Source organism: Dasypus novemcinctus, chromosome 23 (assembly GCF_030445035.2).
Source record: "Dasypus novemcinctus isolate mDasNov1 chromosome 23, mDasNov1.1.hap2, whole genome shotgun sequence".
Classification (NCBI taxonomy): domain Eukaryota; kingdom Metazoa; phylum Chordata; class Mammalia; order Cingulata; family Dasypodidae; genus Dasypus; species Dasypus novemcinctus.
The window spans coordinates 69,765,952-69,789,446 of NC_080695.1; the positions used below are offsets into that span (position 1 = coordinate 69,765,952).

The 23,495-nt window shown below is 42.2% G+C and overlaps 1 protein-coding gene and 1 non-coding gene across 5 annotated transcripts in view; both read right to left on the reverse strand.

Moving 5' to 3' along the window:
- Positions 1-23,495, reverse strand: part of CLUAP1 (clusterin associated protein 1) — a 47,493-nt gene that overhangs the window by 23,198 nt on the left and 800 nt on the right. For all 4 annotated transcript variants that reach the window (XM_071211418.1, XM_071211419.1, XM_004474340.4 and 1 more), the window contains exons 2-9: positions 21,465-21,576; positions 20,442-20,526; positions 19,374-19,553; positions 17,601-17,696; positions 14,470-14,553; positions 10,641-10,774; positions 8,738-8,879; positions 6,147-6,219 (exon numbers count right to left, since the gene is read on the reverse strand). In XM_071211418.1, coding sequence (XP_071067519.1) covers positions 6,147-6,219; positions 8,738-8,879; positions 10,641-10,774; positions 14,470-14,553; positions 17,601-17,696; positions 19,374-19,553; positions 20,442-20,526; positions 21,465-21,576 — 906 coding nt within the window. The remainder of the gene's footprint in view (positions 1-6,146; positions 6,220-8,737; positions 8,880-10,640; positions 10,775-14,469; positions 14,554-17,600; positions 17,697-19,373; positions 19,554-20,441; positions 20,527-21,464; positions 21,577-23,495) is intronic.
- LOC111759394 (small nucleolar RNA SNORA42/SNORA80 family) lies at positions 23,022-23,153 on the reverse strand. Its single transcript, XR_002793388.1, has one exon. It is a non-coding gene; the product is annotated as a small nucleolar RNA SNORA42/SNORA80 family (small nucleolar RNA).

The following is a 23,495-nucleotide window of genomic DNA, read 5'->3' on the forward strand; positions in this document are numbered from 1 at the left end:
TAGGGAAGCATCTTCAGGACTTTGTGTCAGGCAATGGTTTCTTAGACTTTACACCAGGGGTTCTTACCCTTTTTTGTTCCACAGACCCCTGTGCCAATCAGGTGAGAGGCACAGATCCCTTACTAAGTCCAGACTAGACTGTGTATTTAATAAATTTATCACACCCACACCAACACATCCCCACAAGAGTAATATTTTTTTCCATTTCAATTTAAGCTCACAGACCCCTTGTTAAGAACCCCTGCTTTACACCCAAAGCACAAGCAACAAAAGAAAAAATAAATAAATGGGACCTCTTCAAAATAAAAAAAAAATTTGTTTTTCCTCAAAGAACTTTATTCTTAAAGTAAAAAGACAACCTACACAATGGGATAAAAAATTTGAAAACCACATATCCAATAAAGGATTAACATCCATTATATTTAAAGAAATCCCTCAACAACAAAGACAAACACAATTTTAAAATGGGCAAAAGATTTGAACAGACATTTCTCCAAAGAAGATATACAAATGGCAAAAAAGCACATGAAAAGATGCTCAACATCATTAGCCATCAGAGAAATGCAAATCAAAAGCACAATGAAATACCATTTCATCCCCTTAGAATAGATGCTATTAAAAAATGGAAAATAACAAGTATTAGAGAGGATACAGAGAAAGAGGAACACTCATTCACTGCTGGTGGCAATGTAAAATGGTGCAGCTGCTCTGGAAGACAGTTTGACAGTTCCTCAGAAAGCTAAGTTTAGAACTATTGTATGACCTGACAATCCTACCATTAAGTATATACCCAAAAGATTTGAAAGCAGGAGTTCAAACAGATATTAGCACTCCAATGTTCATAGTGGCATTATTCACAAAAGATGGAAGCAACCCAAGTGTCCATCAACCGATGAATGGATAAATAAAATTCAGTATATACACACAATGGAATATTATTCAGCCATAAAAAGAAGTGAAGTTCTAATACATGCAACAACATGTATGAACCTGGAAGACATCATGTTAAGTGAAATAAGTCAGACACAACAGTGCAAATATTGTATGATCTCACGGATTTGAAACAATTACAATAAGCAAACTCATAGAGTCAGAATCTAGAATACAGGTTACCAGGGGACAGGGTGGGAATAGGGAATGGGAAAATGAGGCTTAAAATGTACAGGACTCGTATTTGGAATAATGGAAATGTTTTGGGATGGATGGTGGTGATGGTAGCACAACATCATGAATGCAATTAACAAAACTGAAATATATATCTGATTATGATTAAAGGGGAAAATGTTAGATTGTGTATATGGTAAGAGAATAAAAATTTTTTAAAAATCCATGGAACTGCACTACACAAACAGTGAACCCCTATGATGTGGACCATTGACCATGAGGTGCAGCGATGCCCAGAGGTATTCACCAAATGCAATGGATGTGTCATGATGATGCGGGGGAGTGTTGCTGTGGGGGGAGTGGTGGGGGGGGCGGTGGGGGGGTGAATGGGGACCTCATATTTTTTTAATGTAATATTTTTTAAAAATGAATTTAAAAAAACATATATTGCAGCAAGATTAAGAAAATAATGCAACATTAAAAATGTCTGGAATATTAAAAAAAAAACAAAAACAGTAAACCCTAAATTAAACCATGAACTTTAATTAATAGTACAATTATAAAAGTGTACTATCATCAACTGTAACAAATGATTCACACCAAGGCACGATATTGGCAGTGGGGTGGTGTAAGGGAATCCTGTAAGCATGATTGTTCTGTAAACCCAAAACTTCTCTAATACAGAAAAAAAAGCAGGCATCTTACATAAAACTTCTGGCATTTCTATTCTAGGGGTAAGGTCTATAGCAAACTTGAAATTCCCGAGACAAAACAGAAATCCAACAGATGTCCGCACAGATACATCTTTTGAAGTTCAAGATCTTTACTCACTGGATGAATGATACAAATAAATATTTGTGGTAAAATTTTAAAAATATGACATTAAATCCTCTCCCACACAATGTAAACAAATGGTATCCTAAATTTTTTAATAAGATGAACACAAAAAGAAAAGAGGAAAAAAAAAGTTAATACATATTTTTCAGGCTCCACAAGGATTCATCTGACAGCTCAGATCAATACAAACTGAGGATGAGCAGGTAAAGTTAATGCTTGCTCACACTGAAATTGCTGAGCTATCAACAACAAGGAGCCATTATAATTCAATGGGGGAAACAATAGTCTTTTCAACACATGGTGCTGGGACAACTGAATATCCACTGCAAAAGAAGGTAGACCACTACCTCATCTCATGAACAGAAATGAACTCAAAATGGATCACAGACCTATATGTAAGAACTGAAAGTATAAAATTCCTAGAAGAAAAAAAGTTAATTTTCATGACTTTGGGTTAGCAACCAAAAGCATAAACAACAAAAGAAAAAATAGGCAAATTAGACTTATTAAAAATTAAAGGCTTTTTTGCTGTGAAGATCACATCAAGAAAGTGAAAAGACAACTCACAAAATAGGAGAAAATATTTACAATCATCTCTCTTATAGGGAACTTGCATCCAGAATGTATAAAGAATTCTTAAAACTCAATAACAAGGCAACCCATTTTAAAACTGGGCACAGGCTCTGAGTAGACAGTTCTCTGGAAGATACTCAAATGGCCAATAAGCACACAAAAAGATTCTCAACATCATTAGCCATGAGAAAAATGCAAATCATAACCACACTGAGCTACCCACTTAAATTAGAGGAAGTTTCTTTGTAACTTTCCACTTTCTTCACTTAGAAAGACTCCTGCCCCACCTCTGGCTCCTAAACACTCTGGGACTTTCCTTATCAGCTCTCTCCTTTGTTCCCTACTTGAGGGGCTTCAAGTCTGCTCACACAGCACCTCTCCCACAAGTCCTGCACCGACTCCTAATTAAGCTGCAATCCTGTCCAGCCCCCAATTCTCCTTACCTGCTCTTCGTTCCCCTATAGCACTTTTCATCTTCCACAACACTATACGCATGATTTTTGATTATTGTTCATTTTCTGTCTCCTCTCACTTAGAATATGAGCTCTTTTAAGACAAGGAGCCCTATCTTTTGTCCAGTGATGTATTCCTAGCACTCAGAATAGGCAACAATACTTAGTTGGGGAAAAAAGCAAAGGACTGGACAACACAAAGACTGAACTACCTAATGTAAACTATGGCCTGTAGTTAATAATGTAACTGTAATAATATTGAATCATCAATCATAAAAAGATACCACACTAATGCAAAATGTTAACATGGAAAACTGTGTGTGGCAGGGGGTGCATGGGAACTCTGTACTTTCTCTATGATTTTTCTGTAAATCTACAACTAATAAAAAAAATTTAATATACTTTGTTAAATTAAATTATCTGCCTACAGAATGAAGTGAACAAGATGATCTCTTCTACCATCTGGATTTTTCTCATTCCTGCCCTTAATTCATGTCAAGGTACTACCATATTCTTCTCATCAGAGGAGTCCTTCACAGATGGGCCCACATCTCTGTCCCCAAAACTCTGCACACAGGCAAAGGAAGACAGGACATCTTAGGGACATTAGGACAAACAGAACCGGGAATGGGCACCTTCATAAAGGGCTTCCCCAATTCTCTGTCACTCCACGCTGACGAAGAGCTACCCTTTATTATATTGGCTTACATTGAAAATTATTTTTCCAAAAGCACAGAATCACACAAGTTTATAAAAATCTTTGTCTTGATTTCAAGAGATCCCAGACCTACAGATCATAAAATTAAAGTCTAAGTTCAGAAGAATAAAGTGAGATCATTGAGAAAAGTCTTAGCACTGGCCTGGGGGCAGAGTGAGACACAAACAAAACCAGGGTTCTAACCTGGGCCCCACCTCAGGGAGGGGATAAACTCCATGCAGCCTTACAGCTGCCACAGCTCTCCCGGCTGACCTAGAACTATAAAGTGGAGGGGCTCCTTTGGGTAGAGGGCCCTTTGAATTTCCTAAGCTTGCCCCTAGAGTATTTCCCAGCAGTCTCTATTCTCTCTCCTGTTTCCTGAGATTCAGAAGAGATGGTCAGAACAAGTACAAAAGGAGAGCGAAACAAAGGGAAAAGACACAGAGGGCAAGTCTGATGCTCCATTATATTATCCACAACCAGGAAAGAGAGAGAGAATAAAATTTCATCACGAGAAAAGAGGGCAATAAGCAAAAAGGGAATTAACTCCAGTGGGCAGAGGCATCCATTCAGCATGAAGACCACGTGTCACTGCTCCTCCCAAGGCTGAGCAAGCATCGGGTGAAGGTGACAGGTGAAGAGTGCCCACCGGTGAGCACTCCTGCCCAGACACCAGGTCTCCCACATAGGTAACCCCCACCTCTCTACAACGTGAATTGTGGCGACATTTGATGTGGCATGAGGACTCCTCCACTTGTCCTGTATGTAATATTGCTTTCCATCAATCTGCCCTAAAATAAGGAAACTACTAAAAGTGGATTTCTTTTATTGAGCTATATAATTCAAACTATCATTTATGCAGGGAGAAAACACTATTTTAGTTGATACAAGAACCAAACGTGCTTTAAATGCTATGTAATTTACACCAGTCTCTTGGATGAATTAATATAGTAAAAGCCGTGAGAAAACTGCCTTCCAGAAAAACAAAAATGTATACACATATATTTTTCAAGGCTAAATATGCAAATCCAGAATAAATGTCTCTATTTAAAAAGTGGGGAAGCAGATGAAGCTCAAGTGGTTGAGTGCCCTGCTTCCCATGTACGAGGTCCCCAGGATACTCCTAAAAACAAAAACAAATGAAATGACACCCGGGGATGAGCCTCCCTGGCGCTGAGGGATCACTACCAAGTACCAGCTGATGATGTAGCTAGAAAATGACCTTGAATTAAAGGTTCAACGCAGACCAGCAGAATATCCCTGTCTACATATAATAACAGGAGTTAAAAATGCTGTTTGACCTAAAGTAAGGGGGAAATGGAAAGGAAAAATGAATTTATATGGCTATGAGTCTCTAAAAAAGAGTCTGGAGGTTGTCAGAAGGATTGCCCTTATGCACACCTGAGCAGAGTCTCAGAGACAGATAAAGTAGATACAACCCCATGTATTGGTTCTTTTGAGGGCTAAAGAGACCCACAGGTTTTATGGTCATGGCAGATGGAGTTCATTGCCATGTCAGTTGGCCCTTCTCTGGAGTTGGTGTTTCTGCGTGATGGAGCTGGACTCAGATGGGATCTCTTTTCACAAGCCTTTCCTGCTACTTTACTGGAATTGTAGTTGGTGCTGGAGTTTACAATATATCTAGGGGATCTGAATCTCTGGACTGACAATATGATAGCCAGGCCCTGAGCCTCAACAGACTTCAGCTCCTACACTCTGGTTTATTGGACTTACCCCACTCAGCTAACATGGAGTTGGAGAATGTCAACCACCACACCATGGAGCCTAGAGTGCCTACAACTGAAAGCAGGAGGATTGCATCCAGTATCCATGTGGAATCTAAGCCCCCTCTTGACATAGATGTGGAATGGACACAACCAAGCCAAGGTCCACAGGAAGGAGGAATACAGTAAGGATTAGAGTGGACTTAATGATATTCTATTCATGAACTATTGTGGTTAGTAATCGAGAAAATGTGGCATTGGTGTGGAAAAAGTGGCCATGGTGGCTGCTGGGTGCGGGGAATGGGAGGAGGAGATGAGATGTGGAGGCATTTTTGGGACTTGGTGTTGTCCTAGGTAGTGCTGCAGGGACAATTACCGGACATTGTAGATCCTCCCATGGCCCACTGGATGGAACATGGGAGAGTATGGGCTATGATGTGGACAATTGACCATGAGGTGCAGCGATGCCCAGAGATGCACTCACCAAATGCAATGGATGTGTGATGATGATGAGGGAGAGTGTTGCTGTGGGGGGAGTGGTGGGGTGGGGGCAGTGGGGGTGAATGGGGACCTCATATTTTTTGAATGTAATAATTTTTAAAAGAAAAGAAAAAAAAGAAAAGAAAAGAAAAGAAAGATGAAAACACCACCCCTCCTTGGGGAGTGGATGTAGCTCAGTGGTTGAGTGCCTGCTTCCCATATATGAGGTCCTGGGTTCAATCCCCAGTACCTCCTAAAGAAAAAAAAATGAAGCCTTACTTCCACTTTTGAGCAGTCGCTTTTCTTCTTCCTTTAGCTTGTTCTGCATCAGACGAAGAGTATTTTCAGCTTCCTAGAAAACAGGAAAACAATATTCAGAAGAAATGACCCCTTTTTTGGACTGTTTTATTATTCTTTATCATTCGTTAAGTCCTGCTAAGTTGTGATATAGAGCCAGGAAATGTTTTATCTAAAGGACAGCAGGGAAGCGCATGTAGCCCAGAGGTTGAGTGTCTGCTTCCTATGTACAAGGTCCCAGGTTCACTCCCCAGTACCTCTTAAAAAAAAAGAAAAAAAGATAGAGAGTGTAGAGAACTGATGTTGCCAAGTAGCTGCCCAGGCCCTTCCTCTGTACTTGTTCCAGCAGCCCATGGAAAGGGAGGCTCCCCGAGTGACGCACTCAGCCCAGGAGCCCACACGCCTGCCACTACACCTCACAGCCTCTGAAGAAAAACAAAACACATAACCAAGTGCCCACCATGTGTGCCTGTGCGGGATGTCAAAGCATGAACAGGTACACCTAAGCATAGGACAGGGGCAGGCGCCTTACTCACTAAAGAACGAAGCATGTATTTTTTTGTTTCACTGCCCTGCACTGCCATCCTAATTCCAGCCCCAAAGGATGCTACATGGTGAGAATGGTGAGGATGAGAAGAGGAAGCAAGAAACAGTACTTTCAAATCCCAGCATGGGAAAAAAGATGTTAAAAATGGGAGCTACTTCAGTTAAGCCAGGGACTCTTAACCTTTTTTGTTCCATGGACCCTTTTGCCAGTCAGGTGAAAACCATGGACCCCTATGTGTGCTAAGTCCACACCATACTGTGTATTATTTAATAAATAGATCATACCCACACCAACATGTCCCCATAAGATGTGTTCTTCTGAATTTCAATTCAAGCTCACAGACCCCTTGTTAAGAACCCCTGAGTTAAGCTACAAAATGTGGCCTTAATTATTATCAAAAGAGAGAATGGGAGAGGAAACTGGCATTTCAAATTTTGTTGTTCTGAACATTAAAAAGAAAGCATGTTTCATGCACGGCTATCTTGAGGGAGTGAGTGTTTTGAGCAGAGTAGGTATGTGTCTGGGAGAAAAGGAGGATAACTACATGAAGGAAGGGTGCAGGGAAGGGGAACCCTCATAGTACAGGGCCTCCGGCTCACCACCCCCAGGCATGTCCCCAGGTGCTTTCTCTGAATTCAGGGGCGACCCATGTTTATTTCTACTGGCCCTCTCCTGTTCTTCCCCAAGTACTTCACAACCTAAATTCCAGGCTCTCTTCCTTGCCTCAAAATCTACCTGTGCAGTACCCCACTCCTTCGTGGCCTGCCTCTCTGCTATACTGCAACAGGTGTCTACAGGTAGCTTGTCAAGATAAACATATCCATACTAATGCGTCAGTTACTCCCATTAGCGCTTCTGAATGACAAGACAGAGTCACCTAATTCAGATGCCAGGTTTGTAAGAAGGCTAGCACAACCTTTATATCAAAGCTAATAAGGATGAGGTAAGAAAGAGCGATTATAGAGCAATTATAGGAAGAGTGATTATCTACCATAAACACAGATGCTAAATGGCTCTTCTCAGATGAACAAGAAATATCCCTAAGGGAAAAGGGTAATTCAAAAAGTGATAGCTACTTGGTCCAATTTCCCTTGCTCTGAGTTCCACATTTACCATCTCACTTCTAACTAGTGTAGGGAATGACTCTTCCCTCAATGACACTTCACACTGAGATGAGAGGAACCTGTAAAACAGCTAGTCAGTTTTTTGGGTCATACATATTTCCTACAATAAATCTATAAATGACTCTTCTTTATAAAGCAGGCTCTGGTGAGCTGTTTGGGTGATCAAACTCACTAGGGCTTGCCAGTGACTGTCTATTTCTGACTTTCACTCTTCCCTTGTCTCCATCCTCCCTCACCTCCAGTCATATTTCTACCGGATGCATCATTTTTACTCTCAATATGCTATAGAGAAGGAGTGAGAACATTGTCTTCCCATAATTAGTACTCAGGAACAAACCAATTGCGTTTTTAGTTGGGCAGTGCCCCTACCCACCCTCCAGATCCCTTCCAACCTAAAACCCTTCCCTCCTCCTATCATGTGTTTCTCAGTTTGCCTTTTTGTTGGATTGTTCCCCTTGTCCCTCCTCCTCACTCTGCCATTCTTGGATAGTAATGTAAAATTCTTTTACCATGTCAAGAAATTATTAAAAATACAGGTACTTTGACCTCTTTCTAAAAAAAAAAAACAAAAAACAAAACAGAAAAACAACAAACTCACCAGGGCTTGAAAATCTTTAAGTGAACTGACCAGGCCTGTCTGGAGAGATCTACTCAGGACCAGCTAGTCTGGGCTCCTAACCAACCAAACCATGATGCTAACGGAACATCAAAGATCTGACAATCCTGGGAGTCCTGCTAAGCTATCAGCAGAATGAGAATTTCATGGGCAATCCTCAGGCTGACTAAGAAGAAACACTCATTGATATTCTTTTCACAACAATATTTACAACCTGACATGTCAGCAAGTATACAAAGCACACCAAAAAGGACAGCCTGCCAAGAGGACCAGGGTGAGCACCAACCTCAAACCTCTCTTGCTCCAACCTATGATGATCCTCAAGCTGCTGCTCCAGATAAGCCAGATTGCGAAATTTCTCGAGATAAACGTCATACTGCTTTTGCAATTCTTCCTCAATCTTCTCATATTCATCCATAAAGGCTGGCCTAGGAAGAACAGACGAAATAAAAAGTGGAAGATGGATCTATACACAGTAGCTTGAAATGGGCATTCAGGGTTCCAGATCCCTCCATGGTTTTCTTTGGAAAACTGTCATTGGCAGAGGCCCCTCACTCTTATAACTGTTGAACACTGATTTCCCTTTCTCCCTTCCTTCTCCCAAAATGTACATACTCCTTTTTTTTTAAAATCATAAAGTAACAGGTACTCTTTGTAAAAACCTGGAATAATGATAAAAGTATGAACAGAGTAAAAATTACTCATAATCCCACCACCAAGTATAAGCAATTAACATTTGGCATATATTCTTCCAGACCTTTCTATGCATAGATCTATAAAATAATATATTTTTAACAAACATTAAATATTAGCATAAATGAGGTTTTGTCATCTGTTCCAACTCAATGAAGAGTTAAAAAAATAATCCTATAGCCTAAGACATCTCTCTGAATCAATAAAGATGGGCATTATGATCTCTGTTTGGGTATGTTCCACTGGCTAGATGTTCCCAAGTTTACCAGACCCCTAAAAAGGAGAACAGAGGTTGCTAAAAATTAAAGCTAAGTTTTCAAACAGGATAAAATTTAAAAACAAAACTAAACTATAAAAACCCATTCCAATTGGTTTGCTGAACTTCTAGATAAAATGTAAAAACAAAACCACACCATAAAAACCCATTCCAATTGGTTTGCTGAACTTCTTTACTTTTTCTTCTGACTGATCCTGAAGGGGAGAACTCTGCTCTTGTACAAATATAAAGAGATGAACTAAAAAATAACTTAAATTCTTTGGACTAAAGCAAAACAGAGAAACTTTTCTATTAAAAGAATTTGGGTTGAACGAAAATAAATGCAGGTTTTAAAGGTGTGATTTTTAAGAGCTCAGTCCATCTGGTGGCACTAATGTGAGAAGATGAGGAGCGTGACCTGGCCTCCGCAGGGGAGCCTTTTAGCCCCCTGCAGTTACTGTCCACCATCTCCAGGAGCGGCCTTCCCTTCCTCCAACCTCAGGGCAGCAGCCAGGGTGTGGCCCAGCAAGGAGCTCTGCAGGAAGCAAAACTCTCAGCCCAGATGCCGTGGCTGGAAGAAGGGTTGGTAAAGATAGAGAAAAATAAAGGGAGAAGGAAAAGGGGGGGAAATCGAGGAGCATCAGAGGGAAACAAACAACAGAGCGAGCAGCAGAGGGCACAAAACGAGCAAAGACAAGATAAACCACAAAAGGGCTCCCAGAAAACGTTAGGAACATGCTAAAGAGACTCCACTGACTGAAGAGGTGTCCTGGGCCACTAGGACAAAGCAGTATCCTCTGCAAACAGTGTTTCAATGAGATAAAGTCAGAAGAAAGTTGAATTACAGGGGGAGGAATTATAAAAATCTAATATCTATCCAAACCAAAAAATGAGAGAATATTTCTGTTTCCATCTAATTTATGGCAAGGCACAGATCTCAGGAGCCTGTGCCTAACATGACTCTCACCATCTGGATTTATTTACTTGTCTTGTAGTCCCAGAGGCCAAAAAGCTGCAATTGCAAGAATTAAGCAGTTTTCCAGACACTGAAAGCCACAAAGGGACTGAGTTTAGCAGTCTGCTTGTCAGGACAGGCAAAATATGTACAACGGGAAGGAGTGACATCCTCATGCGATGCGTTGCACACTACTTGGAAGATTAGTATGACAGCATTTGCTCAGTCTTTGTTTTGACTTTCACAGACATTGTTTCTACTCATTCTTCAGGTGTTCACACATACCTTACGTTCTGCAGAGTCTGCAACCGCTTTCTATTTCTTTCAAGTTCTAATTTTCTCTTTTCAATTTTGGCTTCTAAATTGGCTTCATCAGAGGCCACGTTATTGAGCAGATCTTTAGTCTTCTGCACCTGTGCCTACATTTAATAGGAAACGGAGACAATGAGCCAATACGGACCACCATTTTGTTCTGAAGAGATGCATTTCTCACCTCGGTGACACCAACAGCAGGCTACACAAAAGCAAGAGCCAACACACACGAGCAATCCCTCATCTCACCGACATTTCCAAGGCGAACACCACCGAGGCCCAGAGAGGACTTGACTATCCTTCCGCTTGTGAGTAGCCTCTGCCCAGGGAGGCACATGGCGAAGGAGAGAACAGCGTCCTTCCTGTTCATTTAGATATCCAGCCCACTCTTTAGAGCCTTAAAATGTTCAGTTTCCTTTTACGTAGCTCGGGACACTCAAGTTAGAAATATCTGGCTTTATTTAGGAGGGGGACAAAAGAAAGTTCAGTTGGCCTCAGCTCTAATGCACTGTCTTCTGGGATTGAGAGAGAAGGTTCCTGTTCCCCCTCCCTGGCAAGTGAAACTCAATGACAGACTACTAATAAAGAAAAACCACTTTGTGATGTCAGCACAAAGCGGCTCAAGCCGGGGCACGGGCCGCGTGACCAGCCCTGGAAGGGAGCCCAAGCAACGGCAGGACAGAGGCCTTCAGCAAGGGGGAAAGGGGGACTGAGGAAGAAAGGGAGGGGGACAAGGGGTCCTTGGCGACAGCCACAGGCTGCCCTATCCTCTTGCAAGAGAAGGTCCGTTTGAACGGAGACCAGGCAGAGTAAGTACACGGCCGTCCACTGGGGCCATACTGCAAGCTGGCAGGTCAGGCGCCTGTGGTGCAGAGTTCCTGGCTGCTGCCCCAGGAATCATGCCTGAACGTGCCCCGACCGAGCAGGGCACTGCCTCCCCAAGTTATCACTTCCAACCTGCTTTGAGTTCCTTATGGTCAAGATGGTTGCCCCCAATAATCTGTACGTGTGTAGATGCCCTATAAAAGTGTCCTGACGGTTTACGTGCAGGTCTCTAAAAGCTCTGAGATTCCCAGACACTCCCTGCTTTTCTCACAGAGACCATGAACACTTCAAAGCAACCACTTTTACTGGTGATGAATTTCTAGTTTAATATTTGGGGGTCTGAGTACACTAACCACATCTAAGATGATTTCATTACAATAGTCCTATCCCTCACTGATCGCCCATTAGCTGTGGGTGCTTTAACAGCCCAGCAGGGATGCGAGTTCCCTCTCACGGGAGGGTAAGGCAGGTCTCCTTTCTGAACAAGCAACTCAAACTAATGGCGACAATTTCTGAATCAAAGTCAGGTTCAAACCTAGTGAATTTATCTGACTTCAAAAATAAAACCAGTTTTTTAAAAGTATCTGTTCCTCGAAAACCCCTTTTAAGGAGTTATGCTTCATTTCAGTTTTCTTTGGAATTATCAAACCTCCTAGGTACTCTGCAATAAAAAAATAAAAGAAGTCAGTCAGTGAACTGTGTCCTCTTTTGGGTGTTCCATTTTCAACAGAGCACTAAGAGCACGTTCATGCCACGTTCACTTGATTCAGCCAGAACGTTGGCAAACGTAACAGTATTATTTTCTTAATTTTTAAATTTAGAAATAGTCACAACCTGACAGAAAAGCTGGAGTACAGAATGCAGCATTCTGCCCTGAGCTACCAGAGAAAGTTGCTGACGTGATGTCTTGTACCCCTGAAAACATTAGTGTATATTTTCTACAAACCAGGACTTTCTCCTACATAAGCAGAATGTAATCATCAGAATCAGGACATGAAACTGACGCATGACTACCCTCTAGGCCTCACTGATGGCATTCTGCCACTGTCCTAAGGACTACTTCATGGTGGACAGGCTCCCCGTGGCACTCAGGGGTCACGTCTCTTTGGCCTCCTTCAGTCTGGAACAGCTCCTTGGCCTTTCTTGGCCTCTTATGACCTTTGCACTTTTGAAGAGAACAGGAAAGCTAATTTATACAATGCCCCTCAATTTGGGTTTGTATGACTAGGTAAAGATTACGCATCTTTGGCAGGACTACCACATCTTTGGCAGTCCACCACAGAGAGGACTATCTTCTCAGGTGGTGCATGATTCTGATTTGCCCCATTACTGCTGACGCTCACTTTGATGTCTTAATTTAGGCAATGTCTGCCAGGCAATCTCCAGGCCAAGTGACTCTTTTCCCCTCAGCATTTTGTGGGGAGCTATTTTGAACCTCTGTGAGGGGACCAGGTTATTGGTGGTCTCAAACTTTCAGTGATTCATCAACTTATTTTTATCAGTGTGGACTCAGGGTTTCCTATTTTATTCAATGGTCTATATGTCCATTATTTATTTTGTATTTAAAGTGTGCCTTATTTGGCCAGGGGAAGCCCACTTGATCTGACTTCTGTATCCTTTTGGATATATCCCTTTTATTCTCTGAGAACTTCCTTGTTTTCTGGCCTAAGATGTTCCAGGCTCATCTTGTTCTTTCCCTGCCCCAGTTTTAGAAATAGCCATTTCTCCAAGGACCCTCATTCCTTTTAGTGGAAAATGGCATTTAGAAGCCAGGATCTGGGCACTAAGTGTGTTTGTTGTTATTGCTTTGCTCAGAGCTAAGAAATATATGTGTTTGTGGGTGTGCATGTGTATGTCTGCACGTATATATGAGATACATATTTACCTACATACACACATGTATATCAACAGTTATCCCTGTACCCATCTATGCATCTGTTGAACCTATTTGTAACTCCTTTCTCCAACAGTGAGAAGCTTCTATTATCCTTCACCTATTTCCTGGTTTCATCAATCTTCCCGCATGCAACCAGTCTCCCATTTTTGCTACCACGTCATTTTAACCCTACTGACGCTCTGACTTGGGCTGGGCCACCCAAGGAGTATTACTGTTTCATGACAAGGGTGTTACAGGAACTTTGAACAGCTTACAGCAAATTCTTGTTTATGTAAGGCTCCCCTCCCTGGGTTCACTGACGACGGTGGATGACTAATAATGACTGAACAGCGACTATGTGCCGGAGACTAGGATTCATATGCAAGGTCCTAAGTAATACTCAGAAGACCCCATTTTACAGATGAGGAAAGTGAGGCATAGAGAGGTTAAGCAACTTGCCCAAGATCACAAAGTGGGATTCAAATCCACTGAGTCAAATGGATGAGTCAAGCCCCCTTGCTATCTGCCTTCCACTGAATGCTTTAGATAAGATGAGCAAATAATAACTTATTGTGGATGAGTAGTAAAGCATGGTAATCATTCTATTTATTTTATTTTATTTTTTCTATGAATTGTTTATTTGCAATAGGTTTTGTCCATTTTACCCTTTAATACAAAAGATAAAAAAATCTGGGACTTGGTATATGCTTATTTATTTAAATGGTCATTCTATTTATTGTACTGCTATTTAGAATTAAGAAAAACTGGAAGCCACTCAAATGCCCAGCAGAGAGAAATTGATTAAATAAATTATGAAGAGTCCATAAAGTAGAGTATTAGTTACTAAAATTATTGAATAGCTTTTATTAAATGACTACAACTGAGAAATTTTTAATAATTTAAGAAATTGTTTATATTTATAATGAGGGGAAAAAATAGTTGTAAGTAATCTAAGTATTCCAGAATGTCCTAAATTTCTCATTTCCCCATTAATATATTCCCCTTTTTCCTTTCTAGGTCTCACTTGTTCTGTCTTGTCCAGGCAATAAATCAGTATTTCTGAGTGTCAGTCACACAACATTAAATAAAAGTGAATCTTACCAAAATATCTTTTACTGCAATTCTCATCACTTTTTCAGTCTCATTTATTTCCAGAGGTCTGGCAATTGCTTCCGTTCTCAGTTCCTATGGGAAACAATAAATCCTTTATGAATAGTTCCAGAAAAGGAGTTCTGAAAACCAATATTCCAGACCTGGATATGGTTTGTGGACTGGTTTGCGAGAGTTTGACTCTCTGATGCAAAAACTCATCCACTATCACCTCCCATAAATGTCTTCCAGCTTCATATCACCCACCTGACCTCTAGCAGAGCTCAAGGCCTTTCTTTTCAGCTAAAGGTCCCATGTGTACCTGATACCATACGTAAAACCAAAATTATCACCTGTTGTCATTTCTCTCAAATTTGCCTCTTTACTGGCCCATGTGCAGTGCTGATGCGCACAAGGAGTGCCCTGCCACGCAGGGGTGCCCCCCCCCATAGGGGAGCCCCACACGCAAGGAGTACGCCCCGTAAGGAGAGCCGCCCAGCGCGAAAGAAAGTGCAGCCTGCCTAAGAATGGCACCACCCACACGGAGAGCTGACGCAGCAAGATGATGCAACAAAAAGAAACACAGATGCACGTGCCACTGACAACAACAGAAGCGGACAAAGAAGACAATGCAGCAAATAGACACAGAGAACAGACAATTGGGGCGGGCAGGGTCGGGGGGGGAGAGAAAATAAATAAATCTTAAAAAAAAAAAAAATTTGCCTCTTTACCTGCATTCTGCTCAGGCGATGCCCAAACTGAGCTGCCTGAAGCCCCTGTTATCCTCCACATCTTCCTTATGAATAAGTCCCTCTCAGTTGCCTATCACTGACAACTTCAACAGAGGACAGTGGTCACCTTGGCCCCAACCTTGCATTAGCCATTAGCCAATTCAGGAGGCATCTGTGCCTGACATATCAATATGGGAAACTTCTGAAACATGACTTTAATGTGGGTGTGGTTCTAAGGGTCTCAGGGCACTTTATCAAGCTCCGCCTTGTGCTTCCTTCCTTACAGGTGGTAAACGAGCTGAGGGCAGGGATTCCTCAAGAGTGCACAGCTCAGGCCTGGCCTGTGGCTGGCGTTGGGCCTCAGTGACTGTTGGGTGAACATATGAAAAACCAGTGTCGGGTAGGGGATCTTCCCCAGACCATGACTGTAAGCAGAACTTGAGAAGTACTGTATTCAGGGTCCATGGCTTCCTTGAGAACCACTGATTTCATTCATTCTCTACTGGACAGTGCTAAAAGGGTCTCCAATGGAATCCTGGTGAAGTCTCATGATGCTGCCACAGTGGCGCTGGCCCATCAGCAAGCAAGTCACTCTTTCTCTGGTCAGTTAGGAACTAAGAGCAGTATACATGTGCCCTGCTGCACAGTAAACACACTAAACACAGGAAGCCTGGAGTGGCCTCACCAGCTATTCAAATCAGACATCAGTGGCAGCTTTGTTCTGACCACCAAACTTCACCAGGCAGCGACCACTTGATCAATGAATCAATAGCAGGGATGGTGACCTGGCAGAAATGAAGTGCTTACCCAGTAGCAGCCAAGCCAGACACAGGCTAGTAGGTGAGAGCCAAGGTGCGGTCATGGACTTCATACCTGAGAGGGACTGCTGCACCTCTGGATGTGTCTTTTCATTTAATTTGAAAATGTCGTATGTGAGTATGTATGATGAAAATGTTGTAAGTCCTTATCTAAAAGTAAATAATCCTTCATTTTTTTAAAAACCATTAAATTGATGCTTATCTTTCATTTCCAGAGTTACTGGTTCAGTGGTATGGGGTACGACCTGGATGTCAGGATTTTTAAAAGCTCCCCAGATGATTCTAATAATCCGCAGAGTTTAGGAATCACTCTTAAAATTAAATGTAGGGAAGCAGATGTGGCTCAAATGACTGGGCTCCTCTCTACCATATGGGAGGCCCTGGGTTCAATTCCTGGCACTTCCTGGTGAAGGCAAGCTAGCCTGCACCACAGCAGGGAGCTGAGAGCAGACAGCAAGTGCAAACAACAAGGTGGGGGAATAAATAAAGTAACAATTTAAAAAAATTAAATGTAGTGGGTAAAGCAGACTCTTTGATTGGCATTGGCTGAACAAGGACGGTAAATGAATTTCGATGGTAATATCAATTTCAATTGATTGGTACTGACTGCCTGGAGCAATTTTCCCGACTTTGCTTTAATCAGAATCCCTGGGAAGCTTTTAAAAATCCCAATGCCCAGGTGCATTCTGTACCAATTAAATCAGAATAGGAACCAGGCATCAGCATTTTTTAAAGATCCCCAGGAGATTCCAATGTGCAGCAAGGTTTGGGAACCACTAGCTTAGAAATGCATATTGTTGAGAAGAATGCCAAGACTGACCTCTACCAAGAAAAATCACCATGATCAATAAAGTCTGTCCTGGGCAAAAGAAGGAAAATTTCAGCAATATGCCACATATTTGCCATTCCTGAACTAGAAGTAGAAAGTAGGAAAAAAAGAAAAAGAAAAAAAGGCCAGTGCTCACTAGAAGCAGTAGTAGCAGCTAACACTGTATACCACTTTCCCATATTGTATCTCATTTAATGAGGTAGTGCTTAATAAAATCAGAATTGAAAAAGAAAACTTTGGGGAAACAGATGTGGCCCAACCAACTGGGCTCCTGTCTACCATATAGGAGGTCCAGGGTTCAATGCCCAGGGCCTCCTGGTGAGGATAAGCTGGCCCACGCGGAGTGCTGATCCATGCGGGAATGCAGCCCAGCACAGGAGAGCCAGCCTGCATGGGAAAGCTGCCTTGCTCGGGAAAAGCCACCCCACACAGGGGTGCTGGCCGACATAGAGATCTGGTGCAGCAAGATGATGTGACAAGCGACACAGAGGAGAGAAAATAAGAAGATGCAGCAGAACAGGGGAGCTGAGGTAGCACAAGAGAGTAATCACCTCTCTCCCACTCCGGAAGATCCCAGGATTGTTTCCCGGAGCCACCTAATGAGAATATAAGCAGACACAGAAGAACACACAGCAAATGGACACAGAGAGCAGACAAGGGGGGAATAGGGGAGGGGGAGAAATAAATTTAAAAAAAAAAAAGAAAACTTTTGAGAGAAAATTTGCTTAGCTAAGGGAGTAATTATTTTATGTGAATGCTGCTCACCCTCAGCTCTACCTCCTTGCCCAGCAAGTCATACAGAGATGCTCCTTTAGAGGTGATTTCAGAAGCAAGCTGCCTAGCTGCTTTCAGATCTGCAATCTGGAAGAAAACATCCAAAAAAGAAACCTCAGTGACAGATTTTTTAATAGGCGATCAGATAAGAAATACTAAAATAACCAGTCTGTTAGTATCAGTTCCTACCTTCGGTTGGGATACCTGACTATACAATACCTTATTCACAAGCTATACATTCACATCCCACAGAAGAGTCCTCCCAGGACAAGAGTTAGGACAACAGAGGCCTAAGTACAAATATGACCAATCCCAGGACACCTAGGACTCCTAAAAGCAAATGTCAAATTTAATTTGACATTAAGAAGTATAGGAGAGGCAGCGGACTTGGCCCAGTGGTTAGGGCGTCCATCTTCCACATGGGAGGTCCACGGTTCAAACCCCGGGCCTCCTTGACCCATGTGGAGCTGGCCCACACACAGTGCTGATGCGCACAAGGAGTGCCGTGCCACGCAAGGGTGTCCCCTGCGTAGGGGAGCCCCACACCAAGAAGCGTGCCTCATAAGGAGAGCCGCCCAGCACGAAAGGAATGGCGCCGCCCACACGGAGAGGTGACACAACAAGATGACGGAACCAAAAGAAACACAGATTCCCGTGCCACTCACAACAACAGAAGGGGACAAAGACGACGCAGCAAAATAGACACAGAGAACAGACAACCGGGGTGGGGGGGAAGGGGGAAGGGGAGATAAATAAATAAATAAATAAATCTTTTTTTTTTTAAAAAAAAAGAAGTATAGGAGAGGGCAGCGGATGTGGCTCAAGCGATTGGGTTCCTGTCTACAATATAGGGGGTCTGAGGTTCGATTCCTGGGGCCTCCTGGTAAAGGCAAGCTGGCCCATGTGGCAAGCTGGCCCGAGTACTGGCCCGCCCAGAGTGCTGGCCCACGTAGAGTGCTGACCTGCACGGTGTGCTGGCCTGCGCAGAACTGACTCATGCAGAGAGCTGGCGCAGCAAGATGACGTAACAAAAAAAGACACATAGGAGAGACAATAAGAGATGCAGCAGACCAGGTTGCTGAGGTAGCACAAGACATTGAGCACCTCTCTTTCACTCCAGAAGGTCCCAGGATTGACTCCTGGTGCTGCCTAAAGAGAAGAAGAGCAGACACGGAAGAACACACAGTGAATGGACATAGAGCACAGACAGCGAGTGCAAAAACAGCAGGGGGGAGTAAATAAATAAATCTTTTAAAAAAAGAGGTATAGGAGGGTAAAAATGGACATTTCTGAAGTGACCTGGGTCACAGTAAGGTCCTCTGACAGCAGTGGAGTGACGAAAGGAAGGGGCAACCTGAGGGACACACTTCCTCTTGCAGAATCTTGGTGCCCTTTGTTTAGCCCTCCCTGCCAATGACTCCTCATTCTCTGCCTTCACACTTTCCTTCGTAGGCTGCCGTGACACTTACACAAGCTTGCATACAAAAGCATTTACAGTGGTGGAGCTACAGCTAGGATGATTTCCTTTTTGTTCATGCCTGTATCCTAGCACTTGGGACAGTGCCTGCAAATAGTAGACTTACTATAGTTACTTTATTGTGACTTCTGCTTTTACCCAAATGCTGAACACAAAACTGACACATTACCCTCACTCAAGGACTAAGAAAGAAGTGGTACCGTATGGGATATATTCCAGTGCAAGAAACACTTTCATTCCAAAATTAACAGTCCATACTTTCACTGTAAGCCTTTTGTTTTCCTTACCTTTGAGCCAAGATCAAACTTGAATTTGCTGATATCTTCCTCGCCTATTTTAGAGCCCTCCATCCCTTTGGTCTTCATAGCATTATAAAGGACAGATGTGATCTTCAATAGTTCTTTAACTGCATATCCATCTGCTTGATAAAGCTTCTTAGTATTGAGTTTTATATGTGCTTTGGTTGCCTATTTTCAGATCCAAACCCCCACACACACAAAAAAGTTTAAGTCTTCCACATAATATCTAGACCAAATCTCAAGCAGGTAATTTAAAAATATCTTTGCCAAAAACAAAGATACAATCTGATCATATAAGAGTCAAACATTCAACTTAACTCATACACTCCAAGTGGAGTATGAATCTGTACAACCTTGATGGAGAGCAATTTGGTAATGACCATCAAAATTACAAATGCACCTGATGCAATTCTAATCCTAAGAATGTACCCTAGAGATATACTCATACACAGACAAAATGGTATACAGTTTATTCATTACAGCATTGCTTCAAAGAGCTTAAATGCTCACCAGTAAAAATTAAATTATGGTACCTATACACAAGCAATGCTACTCAGATCTAAGAGAGAATAAGGCAATTCTCTATGTGTTGATTAGGAAAGTTCTCCAAGATATTGTTAAGTGAGCAAAGCAAGATACCAACAGCAATGAGTAGTATGCTCTTTGGGTAAAAGGAAGGAAAAATAAGAATATATGCTCTTATGTGCTCATATATGCATACAGAAATGCTGAACAAAAATTTAACAATAGTGGTTGCTGGGAATGAAACTGGCACAGTGGCAGACAGGGTAGAGAGATATGTTACTCTATATCTTTTCAAGCTTTGAAAACTTTGAACCATGAAATATATTACCTATCAACAATACATAAACTAATAAATAAACAATAACAAATGAAATAATAATTTAAAAAACTTTGCTAGTAAAACGGTTCCACAGAAACCTGGTAAAGAAATGGGTCTGGAAAGTAAACCCAACTTGCAAGCAGCCCTAAACAGGACTCATCCTTTTCTGATTTCTTTTATTTTACATCTCTACAAAATAACCAGGAACTAACCATGAACTGGGCAATTGCCTTAATGAAGAACACGCGGTCCTGTTCAGTCTCAACATCAGAAGGGATGTCAGTCTGAGGCTCATACCTACCGAAGAGCGAGAAGACACAAGTTCATTGAGGAGGAAGCCCATTGAGCAGAGAAGGAAGGGCAGCACATCTGCAGCCTGAGGCTCTCCCACCCCAGCCAAGGCACTAAGGCTGAGGAAAACCTCAATGGCAACACAAAATACTTTGCAAACATATAAGGGAGTAAATCCTTGCCTAAGAACAGGTTTAGCTGATTTCAAAAGCCAAATCTGGAGCTCCCTTTACAAAATTCCATCCATTTCGGAACTCAAAGTTTCATCAAAATAGTCAGAACTATTACTCTGGCTGGAGCCTTTGACCCAGAGATTTACTCTAGGGCTAATTTAGTGAACTTTGAGAAGCAACAAAGTTACTGAAGTTACTTACTTCCAGTTTATTGATGACCCACCAAAGGTCAGCAAACTGAGGCTCTCAGCCTGTTTTTATATAGTCTGCTAGCTAGGAGTGGTGTTAACTTTTTAAAGTGTAAAAAACACAACTACAAAGCAAAGAATATGTGACAGAGACCTTATGTAGTTGCAGTGACTGAAATATTTACTTTATCTGGCCCATTACAGAAAAGGTTTGCTGACCCTGAAAGCATATTAGATTTTTTGCAAGAACAAAAGCCCAAATTGTTTCTAATCCGCATACTCATTAGTGTGGGGCCTCATTCATTAGTGTGGGGGAGGCCCCTGCTCCTCTCAGGCAAGAGATGAGACCCCTAGAGCCCTCTGCTTCCTGCCGAGAAGTCCTCTCCATTTGCCACTGCTGGTTTAGTCCATTCTCCCTCAGCCTTCTTTAAACACGGCTGATTTTTAATAGATTACAACGGGGCCTGCAAGCTCAAAGCACATTTCGCTTTTCCTTTTGCTTCACAAGAGCATCCTGTTTCTTGGTGGCCAATGAACAAAATTCAATATTCACTCTTAGACCTTAATAAAGTACAGTTCTAACCTTTTTACAAGCCAGAGAAGTACTTCAGATACAAGTCCAAAATTTGGTGTGCGGAAATTTTCCATAGAAATATGTCGAGGGTATCCTAAGGCTCTCATCATCTCTGTAAAATCTGTTCAAGGCAAAATACAACTCAGTCAGTTCCTCATCAAACAGCAGCTACTTATTAACTAACAAATTTTTCTTCGCTTTTCCTTTTTATTCCCCACCATTTGGCAGTTTTAGGGACTATCAACTCGCTAAGAGGAAAAGGAGGAGACAAAATTTAAAATATCTAATCTATTACCTGTAAAATATTTAAGTTCAAGAGAAGAGGAAGTAGGGAAGCAGATTTGGCTCAACTGATAGAGCATCCGCCTACCACATAGGAAGTCCAGGGTTCAAACCCAGGGCCTCCTGACCCGTGTGGTGAGCTGGCCGACGTGCAGTGCTGATGTGCACAAGGAGTGCTGTGCCACGCAGGGGTGTCCCCCACATAGGGGAACCCCACGCTCAAGGAGTGCACCCTGTAAGGAGAGTCGCCCTATGTTAGAAAAGTGCAGCCTGCCCAGGAGTGGCGCTGCACACACGGAGAGCTGATGCAGTAAGATGACACAACAAAAAGAGACACAGATTGCCACTGCCACTGACAAGAATACAAGTGGACACAGAAGAACACAGTGAATGGACGCAGAGAGCAGACACTGGGGGGGGAGGGAAGGGAGAGAAATAAATAAATAAATAAATAAATATCTCTTAAAAAAAAGAGAAGAGAAAGCAGAAGCTATACATTAAAATAGGTTTAGGGATTAACTACGAATTTATTTCTTTGATATCTCCCCTTGATATCTCATTTCTCTCTGACATCTTTTTCCAAGTCAAGAAATACCTGGTTTATAAAATATCTTGAAGAAAAATTATTTTAAAGTGTTAACAGTGGTTACTTCTATGGGGGGGGGGGAACTGGTAGGGTGAAGTGTTGATATTTATCTTTTTTTATATAATGAGGTCATAGTACCTTATTAACACTAATTTTCAAGATTAGTTTCCTTATATTTAGAGAAATCTCAAAGAGAATGGTTGAACCATAGAGAAATATTTAGATTTATTATAAAACGGAAGAAATAGTAATACTAATACTTGTTGGTAGACTGGGCTCAATGAGCTCTATCATGTCAGGAAAAGCCACACTGCTTCAAGAAAGCAGGGCTTTGAGATAAACACAAAAACACTTTTTGAAAGTCTACCATGCACCAAGATCTGTATTCAGCTGCTTCCTATGTGATGTCTGTCCTCACTCTTCCTGATATTCAAAATGGCCCCAAGAAATTCACACACGACCCCCACATAAGACCTCCGCGAGCACCTTGCGGTGGCATTTCAGCAGACAGTGGAAGGGAAGGTGTATAGCAGAGGAAAGAGAAAGGCCTGAAGGCACTCAACTGTTTGGGGGAAACTTGAATACAGAGCTGGAGAAGCAGCCTTCAGATTCAGAAAATGATGGCATACAAAAGCAAGAGGCTTTGAGTCACACGGTTCTGTTTTTTAATTTATTTACTTATTTTTTCCTTACTCTTACACTGTGCGACCCACTTCAGTGCCAAGGCCTATGGACAAGGACATGCAATGGTTCTGGGCTACAGTTTGCTCTGGCACGGGACACTATGAGAGGCTCGGGGGGACGGGCCTGCCATAAACCCAAACCCATGCATGGTCCTATCTTTCAGTGCTTGGTTCCACCCAGTTCTAGCTGTGTGACCCAATCCAAGTTACTTCACTTCTTTGTGCCTCCAATTATTTCATCCAGGAATTACACCACCTACCTCATCTTTTAAAGTGAGGACTAAAATAAGATGTTGAATGTGTTGAACGTAAAGTGCCTGGTTCTAAGTGTCACCCTCGCAGTCGTAACTAAAACTCGTATCCCTGTTCCTCCAGCACTCTACCCTCCTAGCAGAGGCAGGTGTGTTCCCATCTTCCTTCTTTCCCTCTTCTCTTGACCCAGACATGGTCTCTTCACCAGCCCCTTCGGAAAGGATGCAGGATTTGGAG